A 23,397-nucleotide genomic window follows, 5' to 3' on the forward strand; every position below is an offset into this window, starting at 1 on the left:
TTCCCCCCCCCCCCCCCCGGGGTGCACATGCTTCTCTGTGTTATATTTTGTTCATATTTCAGGCTTCAGATCATCATGGTCCTTCGTGTCAAGCCGTTAAGCGTCTCTCTTTCACCACTGAGAATGACTCGCTTACTCGCAAATGTGATTCAAAAGTCAAGACGAGAAAGATGGGGAGAAAAGCAGCAGCTTCTTCAGGAATGTTGGTCAATGAAATAAGAAAGCTGGAGATGAGGCAAAGACAGCTTGGTGAAGAAGCAAACCGTGCGTTAGAGCTACTTCACAAGGAGGTTGCTTCTCAGAGACTTGGGAGTCAGGATACTGCCGAGACAATTGCAAAGATGCTGTCAGAAATCAAAGTCATGCATGCAACAAGTTGTAGTTCAGAAGAAGTTCAGATAAAAGGTAAACCTACCTTGAGAGAAGAGATTGCTCGTTTGAACTCCCAGGAAGGCAACATCATAGTTTTAGAAGAGAAGCTTGAGAATGTTCAGAGATCCATAGAAAAATTAGTTATGCATCTTCCAACTGGTGGCGACACTCCTGAGGTAAAGACTTCCTCGAAAAAGAAAAAGGGCCTCCCATTCAGCTTGAGCAATACAGCCAACATGCCGAATTTAATACGATCTCCTTGCTCCACGTTGTCTTCTTCTCACAAATTAGTAGAACACGAAATTGAAAATAGAGCCCCAGAGAGGAACAATGTTATTTCTGGTCTTGAAGCAATTGCCCGGCAAAAGAGGACACCTAATGGTATAGAAAGTTGTAGTATCTCAACAAGGGAGAATAGCCCTGCACAAAAGCAATCAAGCTCTATAAATATGAGGAAAATGCAGAAGATGTTTAAGAAGGCCGCTGAGGATAACATTCAAAGCATTAAGGCTTATGTTACAGAGCTGAAAGAACGGGTTGCGAAGCTACAATACCAAAAACAACTTCTTGTTTGCCAGGTAAGATTCTGTTAAGCATTTCCCTTCTATATTATGATTGATAAATCTCAACATGATGTGGTTCGACATCTAGTCATCCCTTTTTTTTAAAAAGTTTTCATATTGTCAATAAAGTAAAACTTACTTACTTGAAATTTAAGTTTTACGGGACAATGCTCAATAATCAGTCATAATACATTGCTTCGTGGATGAGCGATTTGGACAATTGCGCATTTGTTGTTACTGCTTGTCAAATCTTTACAATTTGCTTTCGTCATAGCTGAGTGGTCTGATTGTCTTAGGTGTTGGAGCTGGAGGAGGCCAATGAGGCTTCAAGTAGCGATGAGGCCGAGATAATCGATCAACCTCACATGCCATGGAGTGTAGTGTTCGAGGATCAACGGAAGGAGATCATAATGTTGTGGCACGTCTGCCACGTCTCAATTGTACACCGCACTCAGTTTTACTTGTTATTTAGAGGAGATCCTTCTGATCAGATATACATGGAAGTTGAACTCAGAAGGTTGAAATGGTTGGAACAGCACCTGGATGAGGTCGGCAACGCCAGCCCCGCCCTCTTAGGCGACGACCCTCCTGGCTCAGTATCGTCAAGGTACATTCAAATTTCTCTACAGATCAATACTTTCCGTTCTCTTTGAACCTCTTTGTATGATCACCTACCATCTGTTGCTCTATTTGAATCCAGCATCAAGGCCCTTAAACAGGAGAGGGAGTATCTAGCAAAGAGAGTGAGCTCAAAACTGACGACGGAAGAAAGAGAGCTTCTGTACCTGAAATGGGACATTCCACCTGAGGGGAAACAGAGGAGGAGACTGCAACTTGTGAACAAACTGTGGACCGATCCTCTGAATATGGAACATGTGAAGGAAAGTGCAGAAGTGGTGGCTAAGCTTGTGGGGTTTTGTGAGTCGACGCAGCCCGTTTCAAGGGAGATGTTTGAGCTCAACTTTGTACCTCTTAGTGACAAGAAGACATGGATGGGTTGGAACTTGATATCCAACCTTCTACATTTGTAAGCACACTGGTGAATATAGTGAAACATGATAGCTTTGTTTTGATGATGCTACGGGGTGTTCAACAAAATTGTCGGGCAGCCCCAATCAATCGGTCCAACCTAAACCGTACCGCAAGTAATGGACTAAGGATGGATTGGGTTGATTTTGAGCTAGTAAAAGAAGATCATATTATGATGATTGTTGGGTTGGGTTGGATTTGGCTTGAACTTTCAAAAAATCTCAAAATTGACTGGGGCTAAAAAAATTACCCAAGTTAGTCCAATTTATGTCACGTACACCCTGATATGATGCCTAATGGTGGTGTTCTCCACGCTTTAGCACCCGGTGCAATGGCAATCACCAGTTTAACCTGGGGGTGGTGATTTAGCAGCAATGGGCAGCAAAGTGGCTTTGTACCTATTCCGCTAGGAACCGTGGATTTTTTGGTACATCATACCCATGCACTTACGATTCATTTGTATCTATGGGGTATTAGGCATCAAAAATTTGGATTTTTATAGACAAGGAAGAATAAGAAATTTCCTACCCACCCATTGCGTGAATTTACCTCCTATCCAGTTACTTCATTCTTTGAAGTTTTCTTATGGCAATTAATGCAAATAAAATAAACCAATGTGTCAGAATAACTTTATTTAAACTAAAATGTGAATTCTAGCTTAAAAAACTACTAACTTCAGCTCTAAATTTCACTAATAACAGCTGTATTTGTATTACTAGTGCTTTGATTTAAATATTTTTATATCTATTGTCGAGTGTAAAATTTATGTGAAATATATTTTTATTTTTGAATAAATTACATGTATATATTTTGATTTCAGCATCCATCTAAAAATAAATTCATTTCATTAGCATTCATTAAGTTTTTCATCCAATTTGAATTAACCAAGATAGCCTTTTGAGTTATAAACTATAATTTTATATATTTTTTTTATAATGTTCTATAATATTTTATATATGAACTAGTATGCCTTATGGATTATCTACTTTACTCATCCTCAGTTTTTTTTTACATATTTTTAAATGTTTTTCCAAAAAAAAAATAAAAAAATAACAAAGATAAAATAATGATACATCTCGAATTTCAGGGACTATATAATTATTTTCTTTTAAGAAGGATATTGGTATTTTTGCAAACGAAGGACTGTTTATAATTATTACAAATTTTAGAGGGGTTTAGCTAAATATATTTATTTATCCCTGCTATAAATTCATATTATTTTATTTTATTGGCAACAATATAATGAAAAATTGAAATATTTGAACTAGAAGACCATATCGAGGAGAAGGGTGTATTAGTCTTTTTGCTGCTACTCTATAATACATCATATCCTAAAAGCCCCTACCCAAAAAAAAAGGCCCCACCTTGCAACTGTACTAATCCTTTTAAGTTACCAAATCAAATTTCCCCAATTCCTAATTTAGGGTTATACACAGAGATGGGAAGAGAGATGAGCAATGCGGCGACGAATCAGAACCAGCAGTCGTCGCTGTCGCACACGGTGGAGCAGCTAGTCGCTGTGAATCCCTACAACCCCGACATCCTGCCCGATCTCGAAAACTACGTTAACGAGCAAGTAAGCTCGTGTTTTCGTCTCTAGGTTTTCGTATCTGAAAATTCGCGTATTTTAGTTTTAGTTTTTATTTTCTGATATGGGATTCTTTTCTTTTCGTATTAAAAAATGGGAACTCTTTTAATGTGTAATTGTAGGTGTCGTCGCAGACCTACAGTTTGAATGCAAATCTTTGCCTTGTGCGTCTTTACCAGGTAACTTTTTATAATGTCGTTTAACTGAAATTTGTTTTCTGTTTGATGTGTTTCACTGTCAGTAATATTTTGATTATTGAAATTGTAAAGTATTATGTGTTTTTGAAAAAATGCAGTTTGAGCCGGAGAGAATGAGCACCCAGATTGTCGCCCGCATTTTGATCAAGGTACTACCTGAAGGATATAAAAACACATAAAGTTGTCTCCTTTCTTGTTTTTCCTCTTTTTTTAGTTAGTTTATCTGATAGCTCATGTTGTATTACTTTCTGCAGGCTCTAATGGCAATGCCAGCACCTGATTTCAGCCTTTGCCTCTTTTTAATACCTGAAAGAGTAGTATGTGATTGTTCTTGAATCTAAAATCTAATATCTATTACTTACCAGCAGCCACATATGCCTCAAGCTTTTCATTTTCAACTGAATTGGCTGAATTGGCTTGGGATAAGACAAATGCTTCCATTTCAGTATGAAGTGCCATGCTACAAAAAAGTCATGATTGTTTGCAAATGAGGTCAGGAAACCATTTCCCAAGTGCTAAATAGCTCCCAATAATGTGTTGCTGAGCTGTTGCCTTTAGAAAGACATTCGAATCCCTGGAGACTGCTTAGAGTGATCTAGTGAAGTTCATTTACTTGTAAACCAGAAACCTGTAAGTGTTGTCATTGGTTCCTGTTTTATAACAGTGAGGATGAGCAGTTCAAATCCACTGCTAGCTAGTTGAGAATGGGGACCCCAAGAAGCACATAGGAAATCTCATATCACTAATAGACAACTAAGGGACTTATAATATGCCATTCAGATCTTTTCTCCTATATTATGTGTTCTTTGTGAACCAAGATGCTGTCTCTTGTTTGTGGTCCAGATTGTACGCTGTTCTGTGTTCCTTTTGCGTCTAGTATTCTCTTCAAACTATTGTTGCACATATTGTGGACTTCCATAATTACTTAGTAGTCTTCTGAACTTTTCATGTAATTGCTCCCTATTTGTATTTGCATTCATTGAGAATTAGGTTAAGCCATTGATATTTTGATTTATTCTAATTGGTTGACTCTTCTTTCTCTTCTCTGGCCAGCAAATGGAGGAACAATTTAAGACTCTCATTGTTCTCTCGCACTACTTGGAGGTACTTTTGGCACCTTCTCACTTTTGTTGCTGTTATAGAACAATGATCTCATCATGTCCCTCTATCTTCCTATACAGACTGCTAGATTCCGTCAGTTTTGGGATGAAGCTGCTAAGAGCCGCCACATATTAGAGGTTGTACCAGGTATGTGGAATTGAGAGCCATTTGGGTGTTCTTGTCCATGTCGCGTTAAATTTATGAACTTCTGCCCCCCTTTCTTCCCTCTCTCTCTGTCTTTGGGGCGGCGGGTTGGGGGGGTCACACATGGGAACAGAACCAGTTGTGAGTATGGATAGATTTGACTGCTATAACATTTATAATTTAGAACAGTGTAAGAAAGACTTCCTAATATGCTCTCTACTTATCCTAGTGGTATATTGACCAGTAGTATCTTTACTAGGGACCTGCAATCAGAGCGTGAGTTAACACCGTCTGATCTGGTCATTATATGTTAGGTAAATTCTATATTGCTTCTTACTTACTTTTGACCAGAATTGTTTACTGTACTTGTACAAGATATGAAGTTAACACCTACAACTACAGACAATTTGGTCTAGTTATGCTTCATCCAGTATACTATCATAATCCTAATACAATTTATTTTACACAAGGACTTCAGTTTATGATATTGTCCTATGTCTTCTGTTTCTCTGTAGAACAGGAATTCTTACCCCATTATATCTGTGTACCTGGTATCTTTATTCTCTTCTTTTTGTTGTTCCTGAGGTCCCTATTCTCAACGCCCACATGTTAACTAACAGGTACGTGTGAATTGTACAGGTTTTGAACAAGCAATTCAAGCATATGCCGTTCATGTCCTTTCGCTAACATACCAAAAAGTTCCGAGGTCCATTCTTGCTGAGGTATGGCATTATTCCTAGAATTATCTTTTTTACCAATGTGAAAATCACCAAATTCAGGTGTAGTTTAAATTCTTAATTCATACTCTGAGCTACTAGACGAATTGAAGTTTTTAAGTGTTTCTAGTTGATGAATTATTTCTCAGGCCATCAATATTGAAGGCCCATCTCTGGATAAGTTCCTCGACCACCAAATTGCCAACTCTGGTTGGGCTATTGAGAAGAATCAGGAGAGGGGCCAACTCATCATCCTCCCTCCTAATGAATTCAACCATCCCGAGCTTAAGAAAAGCACAGCAGATGGCATTCAATTGGAGCATGTTGCTCGAATCTTCCCCATTCTTGGTTGACCTCTGCGAACAATGGAACTTAGTTAATATTTTCACTTTCTTCTTCTCCTTTTTTTTTCCTCTATGCGTGATGATAGGATCAATATCCTATTGAGTGTTATGTTTCTGCTCCTCCCAACTACATCTCTTTTGAGCATGCCATTATTCATTGGTGTGTGTGATCGCCACTTATGGGGCTTCAGAATTGGAAGTTCTGCAGTCTAACTTAACATATCCCATCACCAATCTACGGAAAACAATAGCCCCATATCCCATACGCATCAAGTTTCAAAGCTTATTCATATCTCCTTTTTCTCCAGGAGGGTGATGAAACTTCAACACATCCAGCATACGGAATGCAATAATATAATATAAACATAATGGGAAACATCCATTAAATGTAAAAGACTACTTTAGAGAATGAAAGAGGTCAATAGCTTATTTCGATCAAGTCTAAAATACATTGAAAAAGAAGGCTGAACCACGAAAAGGAAACCTGAATATCAACTAGTCCGATCAGTATTCACGAGTCTTATGCTAGAAACTTATGGGGGCTGTCCACTGTCTTTATGAAGCTAAAACCACAAATAAATGTAAAGAATCAATGCCCTATTACTGATACACAAGTGCAGCTCCCAGCTTGGTTTCATATTTACAAGGACGGATCCCTGGAATCCATTCACCAAGTAAAATAGTAAATTTAAAAGGACGATAATTAGAAAAGAAAACCCAAAAAACAAAAGGGAGGAAGAGCCTCAAAAGAATTTTATAAGTGTGGACTATTTACTCATTCAAGGTAAGATATCAGGGCCCGACCTGGGTTTCCAGGATTGAACTGTTGCAAATCACATGGCAGAACACAGGGCAGCTCTTCCTGAGAATATCAACCCCAACTTGCAAGGATGCCGGTATAATATATTTCTTATCTCATTGACTTGATTTCTCAATATACCTAATGTCAGTCGTCCATGAAAGTACCTTGCAAGATGATCTGGAACCTACTGCTAAAAGAACGGGGGACTGAAGTAACCTCCTCAATGACACAGTCCTTCCCCATATGTCACCCAATGCACAAAACTATCTGAAAATTCCTCAAGACTTTCATATTTATGAACTTCACCATAACACAAGTCAGTTCCAGTGTGTTCACTTCCCTGCAAATTTAGAACAGCACCAAGGATGCATCAAATATCTAATCATGACAATGTAGGGTAGAAGGCATGGGGGAAGACGAACATTATTTAATAAAGCAGAATGGCATGCAAATTTAGAGAAAATGTGCTTATTCTCCACATCTAGCAGCCACAAAGCACTGATACTTTTATGTCACCCAGGTAACTTAAACACAACGGTGTTGGTCATGTTGGGGGGTTGCAAGAGCATGCATAGTGCTGGAGATTTGACTGAAGTGATGTGATAGGCTTCGCCAGACATCAAAGAAATGTTGAACATACAATGACCTTTGGTTTAGGACACTTGATAAATTAAAGCAGATCTTTCATGCAGACAAATTAAGTGAAAACAAAAAATTCATGAGAAAGAAGAGTAATAGTACTTAGGATATCCTGTATGACAACTAAATAAGCACTAGCAGGGGAGATGTATCCTGTGCCTACATGTATGAATCAAAGTATCTTTCTACCTCAGATATTTTGCATTCTATAAGATTCTTATGACAAATTCACCAGAAGTCCAATAAAGGGGAGTTAGCTGAAAAGGGGAGCCATTGCAAGAGTAATTTACCACCATTTCTGGTGGCTCCTAAATATACACTTTTTTCATTCGATACATTCTTTTACCTTGCTATCAGATACACCTCAATGCTCAGTTGTTGGAAGCTAAACAAATGGATTGTGAAAAGATACTAACCCTCATGATAGATCCGCATTCACTTGTGGATGGGGTTGTCTCTCCCACCATTTCATTGACGACATTTTCTGATGACAGAGCCGCAACCGAAGAGGCTGTCAGTGGTGACCTGAGCATGAAAAAGTGTAGATGAATTCATCAAACTAATCCTTCAACTAGCATCATAACCAAGGCAAACTTAGATCATCCTCTTGAGATGTGATTCACTAATAATGATTCTGAATTTCATATCGCATAAAAATGTCCCAGGAATTAAGGAGGTTAAAATCCAGGACAAATGAGAGCAGTAAAGAGTACAAGGCAAGATGATCTGTTGAATTCAAAGGGGAAAATATAAGTAGCTACGTGGAAGTGTTACTAAGGTACTACATTGTGTAGACAAAATTACACGAAGAAGACTCAAAAGTTGGAACTCAGATGCTGTTAGAGACCTAAAGACCTTTTTCAAGATCATTGTCAAGAACCGTAGGACATTTAGCAGAGATACAACAAAGAACCAGAAATAACTTCAAGTTGAACTCAGTAACTACATTATGCATAACCTGTGAATCACAAACAGAAACGAGACACATGAGGTTCCACATTCAAAGTTAGTCAAGTTATGATGAGTAAGCCTACCCTACAAGATGAATAAAAACTTGCAAGAATCTAACAGGAATACAATTAGATGTGGACATAAGAAATAAATTCCACAAATAAGTGACACAAGTTGAATATACCAAATTGAGATCCAATAGTACAATTTAGAACTGACGTCTAAATGTAGTCAAAGGGAAATCCAACAGTCTTAACAGATTCTACTACATTTTAAACATGTTCTCACCCAGGCGCTGTAGCAACATGGTCCTGGGATTGTACTTGCAAAGTCAGAAAAGAGGTGCTAACTTCTTTACAATTAAAGAGGTTCAGTAGTTACCCGAATAAAACGATGAAAACAAAATTTGATTTGCTCTCAAAAAAAGAACTACCTTTCCAACAACTCTTCCTCCCAGGAATTTGCAGAGGAAGAGAGCCAATCTAAGTCAACAAAGTTGGAGCAATCAACTGCATCACCATTTTCATTTTCAAGGTATCTCTCTCTTTGCATTTCAGCAAAAAGCTCCCTAGGCATTGGAGGAGTATGTCTGCAGAAATGAAATTAGTACATCTCATTTTTGGTTTCATCTCACAAGGAATAAGAAAGATAAAGAACTACAAGGGAAATTGAAAATAGATGGTATTCAGTTCTCAGAAAACAATATCCACAAACCATCCAGCAGGCATATTTTATGTTCCAATAGATATAGGAAAAACATCTCCAACCAGAATTAGCAAAAAAGTATATCACAATGTTCACCATTGAGTCTATATGGGAACAATGAGGACATTAAGATGCTCTTGACAAAACAATCAGAAAACGCAAACATTAAGGATACAACCAAGTCTATAAAACTTGAAGCATACATAAAACTACTAGTTGTGCTTGTGTTCCAAGTAAACCTAAACGAAGGATAACACCCATGATACTTGATGAACATAAAACAGGACAGCTTTAAGATAGTCTTTCATTCAGGCTTGGAGTGGATTCACACACTCCCTAACAGCTTAAACCCTAATGTACCATCAGCCACCACTTGACTAATAATCCTTCTGCAGGTTAGCACAAAGCCAAAGTCATCATCCGAGTCCCTCCTCCTGTTCGGTCACTTGATTGGTCAACACACACATTTGCTTTAAGTATACATCTAACTATATGTAATAGCATTTCGGCGGTGGCCTGGGTCTGCGGCTGGGATTAGGAGAAGATATCACAAAAGAAAAAAGAAATAGTCCTCCATGTCTCAGGTCTGCATTGGGTCCTTGGATGTAGGACCTCAAATCTGGTGGGGACTGCATATGAGGGACTATTTAAAGTTTCGGTGGTTCTCAGCTGCACGTGGACCTCAGGATGGTCACCCTACCCATTTATAGCCCTAGTCACAGTGGTAATAGGAGGGACCATAATAGATTTATCCATCAGATGATCAGAACTATGGACTACCATTTAGGATAAATTCCAAACAATGGGGAAGATCGGATTGCTCCAGTGGAGAGTTCAATTACCCACTTTCTAGAATACCTCAATGCCAAGGTTGAGTAATCCTACTGTATTGATAAGTAAATAATCCTACAGTAGTCCGATTATTAAAAACTAAATTACCTGATAGAAACTAAATTGACTCGTTAGAAAAGTAAAGCACCTTGAATATGCTAAGTCGCTTTCCGAAGCTGATATTTCTGGTGTTGACTCGGTGAGCATTTTAGTTCCTCCTTTTGATTCACTTGGAAAATCTTTACTGATATCTGAGGCAGATCCGACTGAGTGGCTTTCACGAAGAATGGAACCATCTGACCATGATCTTTGAAAAAGAGACCTACACATGTCAAACACTAGTGTCAACATTAGTACGAGGCAGGGCCGTATACAAGACTATAAATCATCAATTATAACAACATTACGAAAGTAAAATGTCAATCATTATCAAATAAGTGTGTAACTTTTGGCCCTTGCAGGGTCCAAATATCGACTCATCAGCTCATTACAGTGTCAGGGCCACTTACTACTTCCACGCCACTACTAAATGAATCTTATGCCCCTTTCTAACATCAAGAATCATTATGACATGCAATTAAAACAGAAATCCCTAAGTACTAAAGCAAATAACAAATTCCAAGGAACCAATTCTACTGCATGTGTTTTGATTAATACTCCAAACATACCACACTTGAGAAAATCCTAGTCATACTGATTAAAGGCACATAAAACTTAGTAATATACTAGTAGTTGTCATAGTACTGCCTACATTTTTATATCACATAATTATCATTAATGTGATAGGTGAAGGAATACCCTAAATATAAGACTTAAAAGCTTGGTGAGATTTGGCGTAACTACATTGACACCCCAAAGAAAAGACTAAAAAGAAACTTAATGTGTGAAATTGCTTCACTGTACTTATGAAATTCTGGAAGCAATGAACAATTCGCCAAGTAATACTATCAGGAAATTGTTTGTGAAATGTCACAAGACAAGAACTACTTGAATTTTGACATGCACTGTAGATAAACACAACATAAATAAAGCCGACTGAAGGATCAACCAACCATGAGCAAATTGATTCTGTGCATCAAAATTGACAAAAACCATAATTGCATTATCAATTGCGGAAGTTGCAACATATTTAAGATTGAGAATAAGCTAAGAAGTCCATAAAAATAGAAGTTGCAAAACGATTTCGGAAGACTAGTATATATAGGATGAGGGACCCAACCAAATTGAAGTTTGCAAAAATCGAGTCTAGAAGCTTTCTAATATAACAATAACTTTTCTCTGATCGACATTGTAAGAAGATAAGATTTTCTTTTTACCCTCAAGGTACCAATTATCACTAGTGATATTCCTTTTTGGATAAATGATCTTTACAGTATCGAAGTCAAATTCAGAACGGGAGTTGAAAACTTGGAACTTTGCAACAGAGATTTTGTGACAGGTCAGGATATTTGATTCTCTAATATAAGGGAGTTCTCATCAAAGCCTTAGCAATAAATTTCTCCCTAATTTTACAGAGTTCTCATCACTCGGGAATTTGAGAGTCAAATGATAATATAAATGGAAAAGAAAGCGACTTAGGGTCTCTTTTTCCTGATATGCATGAATTCCTGCAAATCTTCCCCAAATCCTGCAGTCCCACTCTAGGTAATACCCCCATCATTGAGATTATATCCCCAAATTTCTCCAGTCAAAAAATTCTCGATCAAGTTTTGTTTTGATTTCCTCCTGCGAATTATTGGTTTCACATGTATTATCTTTTAGAATGTGAGGAAGCAAGCAACAGCAGAAGACAGTGTAAAGATAGCATATTGCATTCTATGTGAATAAAGAGTGACTTTCAATGGTAGTCTGAGGCCTTCAAGAACAAATATGCCGTGAAGGATTAAGGTTGTCATGGCTGTCCTCATGCTACGGCATTGGGGTCGCATCGGCGACAGCTCTGAGCACTATTGGCATGGGCCATGAAGGGAGTCATATTAAAATCTTAACTCAATTTTAGGGCATGGAAGCCCATCTGATTAGAATATCTATAGATCCTAGACAAATCTCACCAATTGTTTATTTAAATTAAAAACCAGATGTCTGCCAAAAACATCCAGGGAAAGTTAGGTAAGGTCACCAGGTATGTAGATAAGGCATGCAGCAATCTAGCAGATATTTAGCCACCACCACCGAATATTGATATACCTTCCATTTTCATCAACATTTGTCTGTCCATTCCTTCCCACTTTGTAATGCTGGTCAGAACTCAGCTCCCACACATCAGGTTTACCTGGTTGAGGTTGAAAATACCCCAAAAATCTGCTCAAAATGCAAAAGAAAAACTAAATAATGTGAACACATAATTTGATTGGACAGGAAGAATCTCATACGACAGCCAACACAAGTAACAAACAATTTTGGAAAGGACAAAATTAGGCTCCACGCATACCGATACCCTACTCAATGGGTAAAGGCTACCCTAGACCCATGAGATTAAATGAGTGGGTATGGCTAGGGTCTAATAACCTCAAATACCCATGGTATAGGTAAATGCTTAATAACCTAAAATACCCATGGGAATTAAAATATTCTAATGCCCTAAAACTTCCATTTGTCAGTTAATTTAAAATTATTGAATTTGTAAACTTTTAGGAAATCAATCAACTAGATTTATTTAACATCTAAAAAATTTTAAATACTATATAATCATTTCAGAACATATTTTTTTTATGTTGACTTTTACCAAATTTACTAGAATTTTTCATCTTTGATTTCTAATAACTCAAAATTTACTTTCTCATAAAATTAATCAATATATATTTGATAGGTTACGAAATAAAAAAGCATGAACGGGTAAATTAGTTAACTTGACTAATATATATAATATAAGATGTGTTTGAACTCAAATTGTCAAAAAATCATTAAATAAAAGTTGGGTACAAATTTAAATGAATAAGAGATTTGACCATAAGTTAGATATGTTATCATACATAACATTTATTTTTATCATTTCTTAGGTTTTCATTCTACTATGAACTTAAGCCGATTTCATAGTCGATTAATATTGGTCCATCATTTTGATAAATTTACGATCATTATTAAATTTCTAACTAATTAATATTGATCCATCATTTAGACAACGTCATGATCATTATTTATATTTCAATGATGATTAATAGCACCTGTTGAACATTTAATAATTAGTTTTATTTGATCAATCGACAGGTCATAAAATGCCTACTAGTAAGGTAACTTAGTGACATATTCTTACAATATCACCATGAGAACACATAAAAATTGCATCATCTATTTTAATAAATTTCATTATTTGACCTTAATGTAAATTTAAAATTTGAGAAAATTTATTATGAAACATATCGTAAAGGAAAGGACAATTGAGTAAGACCCAAACCATAACCCTACTTTTTAGGAATAACTTGGGTAAACCAAATGGTCATTCTATCGGGTAAGGTATGGGTAGCCAGAAATCACTATGGGTATTTGCTGGGTATGGGTCCAGGTAGCTCACTACTCTGCCAATTGACAAGCCTAGACAAAAACCTCTCTAGCTCCTGCAGGAGAATTCAGGGGAGAGGAGCAAATATAACAAACAAATTTTGTAAAGAACAGAAACCTTTCTAGTTCCTTGAGGAGAATTCAGGGCAGAGGAGCATATATGACAAACAATTTTGGAAAGAACAGAACCCTTTCTAGTTCCTGCACAAGAGTTCACGGGAGATGAGCCAATTATCTAGCCTGCTTAAGGCGAAGTCCTTACCAATCTTTTACCTATTTAATCTCTATCCACATGTAAAGTTCCAAAAGCACATTTAAATTCATCAAAAAAAAAAGAAAAAACCACACTTACACATTAATGGCATTTTGTTTCTCTGCATCCATATATGCATTGCTGTAGTATCTTTGTAGAGTTCGAAAAAATTCCTGCGACTGTATTGCAGCTTTCCACTGACCTCTTCTTTCAGAGAAAATCTATTGTGAATTAAAGTTTGGAAATGTCAATAGCTGCATTAAAAACATCTTAACTAAAAAATGAAATAGCTACTAGAAAAGAATGCCCACCGAACTCAATTTGTTTATTCAGTTGGTGAGGACACTCGGCAAGACCACAGAACAATTTATGTTAGAAACACACCAGGTTTAAGATGATAACACAGTCAACTCAAGTCAAGTCTGGCAGGTCCCATATCAATTTTACTGGATAAGCGACCAAGTACCTTGACTAGCATAAGCCTGATCACCAAGCATGTCTAGGATTTAAAACTTAAAATGTTTTGATGGTTAAAGGATATGGCGATACAATTTTAAAAGAGAAATTGAAACTGCATTCACTTCTACAAGTTCGGTAGTTTACACAATCCTCTGTAGCAAAACCTAGAGGAACATCTTCTAGCCAAGAGTCAATATACCCTTACATAAGAGTTGAAATCACCAATTATCTTCCTCTCAGCAATTACATGAAAGTTTTAAACAGAATCTTTGATATTAATGCCACCCACCTCCAGCAGCTTCTTAGTTTCCAGATAATGGTCCTACTATTGCATCACATGGCTTAGTTCCAAATATACCATCAACCGGGAAATGGGAAAACACAAGTTTACCTAATATACCCAAACTAAAAGCAGAACTCATGCATTAGCTAACCTTGTTGTGCGCAGCTGATCCACCATATTGATGTGCAAGAGTATCACCCATTCTCTCATAACAACCCATCAGTTCTTCAGCCAATGGATCGTCCAGGTCTATTCTTGTCGAGGTTGTTACTCCTAAGGCACAGAGCTGATGCCCTAAAGCAGCCAAGCCATAAGCATATTGTGCCACATTTGTGCGGTCCAAACAATCTATGCAGTTAGTTCGGAGCACCCCCTTTTGAACCATTGGTGGCTTAACAGAAGGATTACCGTTATCTCCAATGCCATTGCCATTGGTTCCACTGGATTTTCTGTCTGAGTTACCTGACTCCTCATTTTCATCATAGTTATGCTCTGCCATATGACACCTCGGATTTTTTGGGGCAGACATATCAGGAGCAACAACATTCCTGTGTCATACAAGCATTTAAAACTTACACTCTGCATCCTGTACCAATTCATAGTAACCAAATTGCCTAAATTGGTTTATTCAGTGATTTTTGACAAAATCAATTATGTGCTCAAAACATACCTTCCATCTTACTGACTTCTACACCTTTTTCTATTTTTTTTTAATTTGAAGGCGCAAGAGTTAACCTCTGTATACTCGGAACACTATCATTATGCAGCACTCGGGCGAGCAAGCTAAACATTCTTCATGACAGAAGTGTCTATTCTTATTTCCAAATTTGATGTGCTTCCACTTTTAGGGCCAGGAACAACCAAAAGAACATAACAGGTATTATTTGAGAGTTGTACACTAAATTGCCTAGCCCTAGTTACACTTATTTTGGTATAGCCATCGGCTTAAAGAAAATATGCTCAGCTTAAACAAGAATCAACCAAGCTAACAAACTGAAGATATAAACCAAACAAAAATTCTTCAAAACTGCCATTAAAGGATGAATTGCTAAGAGTAAAAAAAATTGTTAACATGCTTAAAGCAAAATGATCAGACTTACTCTGAACTAGACCATTTAGGATGCCCCTCTGACAGTAACATAGGTGTTACTTGACAGTAGAAGAAACCTGTCAGCGTCAAAGCATATGCAGCCACCTTTCCCAAAAGTAGCAACACATTTGTAGCTTTGCTGATGGAAAAGTGAGATTAAAAGAATTACAGATCAGAACCACAAACATAAGCTGCAGTACTACGAAGGATTGACATTAGATACCTCCGCGAATGTTTATGCAAATCCCAATGAAGAAATTTAAGTCTGTTCTCCTCGGACAGATCTTTATTGATTACTTCAATGGCGTTGGCAAACTCTGAACGGAGAATAGATTCTCGAGGCTTCTTTTCATTTGTCTGTTGATAAAAATTTCCATCAGGTGGTTCATATGATTGTTTCATTAAGTGGCCATTTCAGGAGAACAAAGAACCTTGAGCTGATTGCCGCCATTCTTATACAATCTTCTTTGGCTTAATATATTTAAGACGCATAAAATAAGAAGAAACATTGCAAACTAAAACATTAAAGTGCAAGCCAAAACTATAAATTCCCCTTACTTTGATCAAATTCAAAATAATGATTGGATTTCCATATCTCTCCACAAGATGCTCAAAATGAAGTCTAGTGGCCTCATAAGTTTGGTCCCTCTTTGACACTGAGAAACAAGAATAATTACACAGAGTAAATACACCCGTACTAAATAAAGTTGCAAAAGTCAAATTAGTTTACTTTTTTCTTCTGGCAACGGAAAGTTATATGACAATTACACAATCATACATATAATATCAGGCTTAAGAATTAGACGTGAAGTTTCTTGTGACCAGAAAAGTGGGATTGAGCCACGATTTTGAACCACAGAACTAATTTGCATCGGCACTCCTTCAGGAACATCCTCAATTACAATCTGCTCAGTCTCAACATCATTTGCCACTCTTCCATTCTCGTTGACACCTCGTTTAAGATATCTACATAGACAGAAATTTGAAGCTTGGTGATCAACAAACTAACCAAATAGCTAACACCTGAGTAACGGAACAAAATAGCAAAGAAAACCAATTTGATCAGGCAAGTATTAAGATGGTAAGAGTTAAAACATCAGTACTGCCAGAATTTATTATGCTCGGCCGTATCTCGAGTCTCAACGAGTAACACAAGTGCCAGGCATATATGGACCACCAGGCGTCTTTGGAGTGTTGCACCACCACAACCAATAAAATAAAAGATTAATATTCACAGATCAATTATGGAAGTTGTAAGAGCTTGAACCACAACATAATGGCAATAGACAGCTATCTAGCATATCACCAAAGCTACAGCAGGTGCATAGAGTATTCATCCACGCTGATTTGAAAAGACAAGAGTATTGCGGAGACAACAATTGTGGAAGTTGTAGAAGCGCAAACCATAACATAATGGCAATAGACGTCTTTCAGCTATATAACATACCACCAGAGCTACAGTAGGTGTATGGAGTATCTATCTACATTCATTATCAACAAAGACAAGCGTAAATTGCAAAGACATAATTTGCATGCAAGGGCATTTTGAAAATGAAAACATTACGCTTGAAATCTGAGTAGTTGTTAGAATTCAGATGGCCAGGCGGTAAGTGATTAAGCAATGGCCATTAACTTAGACAACTCGATATTCACCCAAAATCAGGTTGCCAAGGGCCAATCAATTAATAATAGGAAAGCGTATGTTTGAAGCTTATTTCTGATAAATTTAGGCAATCTTTAGTTAGCGCATGCTTCATGCTCAAACACAGACATACTACTATATAACATTTTGTTCTGCATTACTTATATTCCCACCTCATCAAGAGCGGCACCCTGAGTTAAAACTTCTGTACTTTATATGTAGCTTCCATCTTATAATATATAAGACCTTAAGCTCACTGCCAGTTACAACTATATCAACTGGATTAAAGGGACTGCAGCAACCATTACTCTACAATACTTATGTCTCAAAGACAGTTTGGATTTTTGAACCCAAAATGTAATCTTCCCCATAGAGTTCTAGCTCATGCAAATCAGAAACTTGATGATACATCTGCATCACATTTTATCCCCAAAAGTTTATTGAATCCGACAACTTTAATATGACAAAAGTCCAACCTAAAGACAAGTGAGCACATCATATATCTAGTCGAAGTTCTGCACAAGTTGCTGGTGAACGTGGAAGTGAGAAATGAGGATTGGAAAAAAAAATAAAAATTAGTTCTTTTCTTCTCTGTGGGAGCCAAGGTGAATGTTTAATCTAGGACTGCTCTATGAAAGAAGTCAGTATGCAGCTGAACCATCAGAAAAGGAATATTCAAGTTGATTACAAAACAACATAATAAAAATTCCAGAATGACATGTGAGTATGTCCATTCATGATACAATAAGTTTACATACTATACGGAGATGACAGATATTTCCTACAGACAATTTATCAAAAGATAACTCAGTGGCCAAGCAGTACACTCCTTGTTGGATCCCATGGAATGATGCCTCAAGCATGTGATTAATTATAAGTCAAAACAAAATAACACCTCAGCATACGTGTTTGGAGTAGAATTACTAACAGATAGCTTATGCATAATTGTTTTCTGACCTGGTACCAGCATAATGCCGTGAACGCCTTGCAATTAGAGTCAACCGAAGATCCCGCCCAGATAAAGAAAGTGTTGCCTGGATTGCATCAAGCGTAAAGCAAACATCAAATCAAATTCTTAATGATTAATGATACCATCCAGCTGGCAACATTGAATCATTAGAACACACACTCTCCATAAGGAAATAACTTGAGAAGTCTTTATAAGTTGATTGTATTGGTGAATTATGGAACTCTACATATAATTTAGCTAAATAACAAATGTCAAAAAAGTAAGGCTTGAAGTTAGAGAAGAACCTTACCTGTCTAAAAAAGCCATAAACCAATGCGACAGTCCATATAGTATTCTGAAGAATATTACGTATTCCACGAGTCAGAAACTCATTCCAGACGAACATGGTTTCATATAACACTTGCCCTGTTTTTCTTTCACACATATTTTTCTGGACACTCCTCATAACATGGTAGGAATAACTAAAGTAGAAGTCCTTGGTAAGATCCACCATACACAAGAGTTTCTTGTATCTGTGCAAACAACAATGTTAGCAACCAGAATCAGCCAAAACCAGAAGCAACCAAAAATTTCTTACATGCAGATAGGAACATAAAATTTGTAAAAAACCAATATATTTACGGCCTAAAGTGCCATGTTAATTATTGACTCTATTTATTAAATTACTCTAGCAGAAAGCAATAATATAAAATCAAGTGAAAACCTGAACAAGTATGAACATCTGAAGACAATTTGAAATGACATAATACCATTCGCATATGGTTTTGATGGGCGGTTGTATAAGGATGTCCTCACCTGTAATAGATGTTTAAGTCCATACCATAATGCAACTGTTATGAAACTAAATCTTAACTTGCATAATCGCTTAGCTCTGAGACCACAACTAAAGGCACTAATACTCCATTATATTTTGACTACCATTTCTTTTTGATCGGGAAATACTTCTAACTGAAAATAGTGCAAATAAAATTTAATGGTTGTATAGACTGAAATCCATTAACTAAAGGGAAGTATCGAATGGAGAAGTAGAGAGAGCAGTAGTGATCAATCTAGAGCGTAATTTACAGGACATTACAACTTCAGAAGTGGGTGGCTCTCACATTTGGTTGCCAAGCTTTCAACTTTTTCTAAGGCATGCCAAATTATTTGAATTTTAGGAACCTTACCGCAGCCAACTTGTTTCATTTTTCTTAGTCTTTGTTTTAAAGATATTTCAAAATAGCAAAAGATGTTTCAGATATATGTTTCTGCTTCGCGTCTTCTAAAGATTAGTTTCAAGAAAGATGGAATATAGTCATTTACACATTGTTTCTACTTACTTCCAAAGTTTCCAAGTTAGTGTCTACCACAAGGTCAAGGAATTGAGTCTGCTCATAGAAAAGAGTATGAGAGACTAGAATACCAAACATATCTATTCCCACTGTAGCACAACTCGTGGAAACTTGTGCCTCTCTTTCTCCACTGTAGCAAATCCACAATTGTCTCTCTTCAGAATGTTAAATCTGAATACCAACCCTGCCGACAGTTTTCTAATTCAAGTAACATAATCTCCATAACCATCATTATATCAGCACATCATGGAAGAAGCAAGGATATAAAAAAGAGCTTGGCCAGATGAAGTTATTGTCCAACTTATCTGCAAGGAAATTATATTCCTAGTCTCTTATGCAATAGTTGATTAAATTGGTAAATCTATATTTGCATAGTGAGGTTAAATGATGGTATCTAGGACGTGAGCTGGTAAATAAGATCAAAGATGGATACAATATATTTACTTGAATAAGAGGAACATAACATACCTAATCTAACCTAACCGTTATTCCTAATAAGGCACCCATAGAAATGAATTCCAAATCTTCTTTGATATAGACGAACCCCGAGTACAAAGTTTATTCTTAAAACAGAGAAGACGTAGAAATATGCAAAAAAAAAATCTAAAGGTGATAGAAGGAAAAACATTAATAAACGGTTACAAGAAATGCGTGCTGTCTTTACTCTCTAAGGTTACAAAACGGCACATGAACAAGCACATTACAAATGCAGAAAGGCAATAACCTGTTCTCGTTCTTATAGTTAACCATGCTGGATATAACAGCGGAATGTGGCAGCGGAATTATCTCACTTTTGGAGATAGCATATATATTGTGACCACAGATTACACCAATCTGCCTCCTTTTTGTTATGAGTAGCATGTAGTAAGGCCCTAGAAATTTAATGAATCCTGAGAAAAGAAGGAAAGAGAATTAGATGATCAGGGAGTACCAGCCTTTCTTTGTGTAGGACAGAATTGACACTCATTAATCTACATACCAACAATACCATAACATGTAGTGACAAATTTGAGTCCTCCTGTAGCCCTATTGCCTTCGTGTATCCTTCTTAACAGATCAGAGCACTCCCTTTCCGTATATGTGGTAGAATCTTCACAAATGTTAAGCTCCAAGGGTTCCAACCTGTCAATTTTCAAAATTTTCCAGTATGTTCTACTTTTGTCCCTTCCTACCATATAAAAGTTCTGCAATGAAAATTAGAAAAACAATCAATTAAAACCAAAACAATTTGTCAGCAATAAAATTAAAGCATACGTACTATTCGCAGACTCTAATTCATATAGCATGTGTAAGAGACAAGTAACTCAAGATTCTATGCACTAATTCTAACTACAAAGTCTGTCCCCAGGCCATTGTAGCTTTTTAACTGCATAATCAGACAGCTTGAAATCTGTTGTGGCCAAAAGACCCTGGCATGATATCACAAAGTCCAGCCACGGCACAGATGACAATTAGATAATGATGACAACAAATAAGATTAGTAGAACTGGCGAGCCACATAGCTCACAAGGGCCTGAAACATTTACATGGTTGTACCACATTAACATGACATTGAGCATCCCTCATTCTGAACTAGTACAAGAAAGATCACATATCAAACTAGTAAAGATACTAACAACTATCAACCCAAAAGATAATTATATACCGATCGAGTCTCATAGAGCCTGAATTTCTGCATGAATCCCTCAGGAGGCGGCGAAGGAGGAGGAGAAGCTGAAGAATCATGCGGTACTTCCTGCCATTGTGGCCGTGCATTCCCAGATAAATCTTCCATTGATATTTTTTCTTGCGCGATCCCCGAGCCTCGGGCTCGGGAATCAATCACTTGGGCATTCAATTCTAGTCCAATTCTTTCTACTTTCTCTCCCAACTTCTAAACCCCATCAGCTCCCCTACAGGTTGCTTCAGATATAGCATTACCCGGCAAACAATGGAAAACCAAAGCTCATAAAAAGAACCCTCAGAAAGCCTTGGACTTTTCCGTTTTGCTTCTCTAATTCCAAACCCTAATTCCAATTTGTTGCGTAAATCACCAAAACGCAGCAGCTGATCTTCGATCAGGGTGTCAAGGATTTATAAATCGAGTGATAATCAAACAAAAACTCAAGATTGTCCCCAAAAGACAATCCAAAGCAAAAGGGATTCCTAAATTATTCAGAAACTCAAACAATGAAATATAGATGCGCCTGTGATAATTGCGGATGTACAGAGAGAAGGGGGCGAGACGAAGGTTGTTTCCAGAGAAGGTTAGAAAAATGTGGATATAGAGAAATAGCTGGACAAGTAATTTTTTTCCTTTTTAATACAAATGACGATGATTATGATGTATGGAGATAGATTTTAATTCATTTTATTAAAATTTTAGAGAGAGAGAGAGAGTCTTAGATCTGCAGGGGCCAAATGAAAACTTATCATATACTTATAAAGTAAATTGCATTTGTAACATAACAATATATCTACATCCATAATTGAAAAAAAAGAAAAAAAAAATTAACCAGATTTTATGAATTAATAAACCCGTTCGAGTTCAGAATTAGGTTAGGTTGGCGGTGGATTTGAGGCGATCCAAGGGTCGCTTCGAATTTGTTATGTTATCATCCCACGTTCCAAACATGTATAGGTAGTATTAAAACCCTACATATTGATCTTACAAGAATACTCGTTCCAAAGAAAAACTATTATCGAAACATATAAAAAATTATTTGGACATGTAACCAAATTATTTTGGCAATTCTTAACACGAACAAGTAAATAGGTGGAAACAAGTTGCTCAAAAGGGAACAAGAATATCATATTCAACCATTGTTCAAACAGAAACTCGTCTTACATTGTTGCTATTGTTAACCATACTCCGATTGTCTGTACTTAGCATTATGGAACACAAATCACAACGACGTATTACAATAGGAACAAAGAAGGACATGCTAGGGTCTTTTATTTCCATACTTAGAGTTAAAATGGCATACTCCGTTTAACTCATTCATCAATTAGTAGGACTGTTCACTTTACGGGTAATAGATAATCAATCGTTCAAATCAGTATTAAAAATTTGGTATGTATTGTAAGTCGATTTGATATTCGACACAAGATATTTTAGAATTTTGATATTCAATTTGGTACTGATATTTGATACCAGTATATCGTATCTGAAAGTTTTGAGGTTTTTCCGTTCATTATTCTTACGTTTTGTGGTCTGGTTACATTCAGAAAACAATTGTTACGTAATATATAATTGTGCACGAAGGTTAGAGAAGGCGTGTCTTTACATATTGTGATGATACTTTATAGCTCTTCTTTCCTCTTTGCACATAATGGTGCTTGATCATTCAGCCGCTTCTCTCGTCAGTGTGTGTAGAGCTAGTTCCTGTTACTAAACATATTTAACTTCATGTAGAATTAGGTGCTAATTTGGATGGAATTTGTCTTTATATTTTACATTCTTCATGATTGCTTTATGAATGAATATAAACAAACCTATACTCGAAATTTGGAATTAGGCAACATGTTCGATGTTGAGCTTGGAAAGATCATATTGATGTGGCCCATGACTAGATCAGTTCCCGTTGTGTAAGGTATTACCCACTACGGCAATAAATAATGATGTTTACAACTCGATCGGTGCCTCATTGCACGAGTTATTATTCACTCTGGTTTTATACGAGCCTTATGGTTTTGTCCTGAAAGACAGCTCACTAGGAAGAGAAGATTTTGGGGTTTATAAACCTTTCAAGCTTTTATCTGCAATCACTATAGGACGTTTGCCTACATCAAATATTTTGGTGCTTTCAAATTTCAACTTCTCTTCTCCTATGTCTAGAGCAAATTGCTAAGGATTGTTCTTGCACTTTGGGGGTAGGAAAATGGTTTTCTCATGATATTACAACCACTG

The 23,397-nt window shown here is 36.8% G+C and overlaps 3 protein-coding genes and 1 long non-coding RNA gene across 5 annotated transcripts in view; 2 read left to right on the forward strand and 2 right to left on the reverse strand.

Annotated features, from left to right (window-relative positions):
- The window catches only part of LOC105161961 (kinesin-like protein NACK2), a 6,610-nt gene extending 4,473 nt beyond the window's left edge, over window positions 1-2,137 (forward strand). The window contains exons 13-15 of the mRNA XM_011079847.2: window positions 63-950; window positions 1,232-1,542; window positions 1,636-2,137. Coding sequence (XP_011078149.1) covers window positions 63-950; window positions 1,232-1,542; window positions 1,636-1,966 — 1,530 coding nt within the window. The 3' untranslated portion in view covers window positions 1,967-2,137. The remainder of the gene's footprint in view (window positions 1-62; window positions 951-1,231; window positions 1,543-1,635) is intronic.
- LOC110011974 lies at window positions 644-1,222 on the reverse strand. The gene is made up of 2 exons (XR_002287061.1): window positions 1,079-1,222; window positions 644-792 (listed from the first exon to the last, which is right to left on the reverse strand). It is a non-coding gene; the product is annotated as an uncharacterized LOC110011974 (long non-coding RNA).
- Window positions 3,307-6,247, forward strand: LOC105161962 (eukaryotic translation initiation factor 3 subunit K). Its single transcript, XM_011079848.2, has 8 exons — window positions 3,307-3,540; window positions 3,675-3,731; window positions 3,848-3,898; window positions 4,004-4,066; window positions 4,803-4,853; window positions 4,931-4,997; window positions 5,634-5,716; window positions 5,860-6,247. Exons 1-8 carry the CDS (start codon window positions 3,403-3,405, stop codon window positions 6,061-6,063), a joined length of 714 nt encoding a protein of 237 aa, XP_011078150.1. The 5' UTR covers window positions 3,307-3,402; the 3' UTR covers window positions 6,064-6,247.
- On the reverse strand, window positions 6,437-21,870 carry LOC105161964 (phosphoinositide phosphatase SAC4). Of its 2 annotated transcripts, XR_847813.2 has the most exons (17): window positions 21,154-21,870; window positions 20,488-20,692; window positions 20,233-20,398; window positions 18,467-18,689; window positions 18,165-18,241; window positions 16,344-16,531; window positions 16,124-16,221; window positions 15,789-15,922; window positions 15,576-15,704; window positions 14,627-15,023; window positions 13,833-13,954; window positions 12,170-12,283; window positions 10,131-10,304; window positions 8,880-9,035; window positions 7,912-8,020; window positions 6,859-7,196; window positions 6,437-6,710 (listed from the first exon to the last, which is right to left on the reverse strand). XR_847813.2 is itself a non-coding variant. In XM_011079850.2 (16 exons), the coding sequence occupies exons 1-16, from the start codon at window positions 21,280-21,282 to the stop codon at window positions 7,077-7,079; spliced, it is 2,541 nt and encodes an 846-aa protein (XP_011078152.1). In that variant the 5' UTR covers window positions 21,283-21,870; the 3' UTR covers window positions 6,437-7,076. The 2 variants fall into 2 exon arrangements, 1 of the variants encoding a protein (XP_011078152.1); XM_011079850.2 differs by having other exon boundaries at window positions 6,437-7,196.

Source organism: Sesamum indicum, linkage group LG5, assembly GCF_000512975.1.
Source record: "Sesamum indicum cultivar Zhongzhi No. 13 linkage group LG5, S_indicum_v1.0, whole genome shotgun sequence".
NCBI classification, from domain to species: domain Eukaryota; kingdom Viridiplantae; phylum Streptophyta; class Magnoliopsida; order Lamiales; family Pedaliaceae; genus Sesamum; species Sesamum indicum.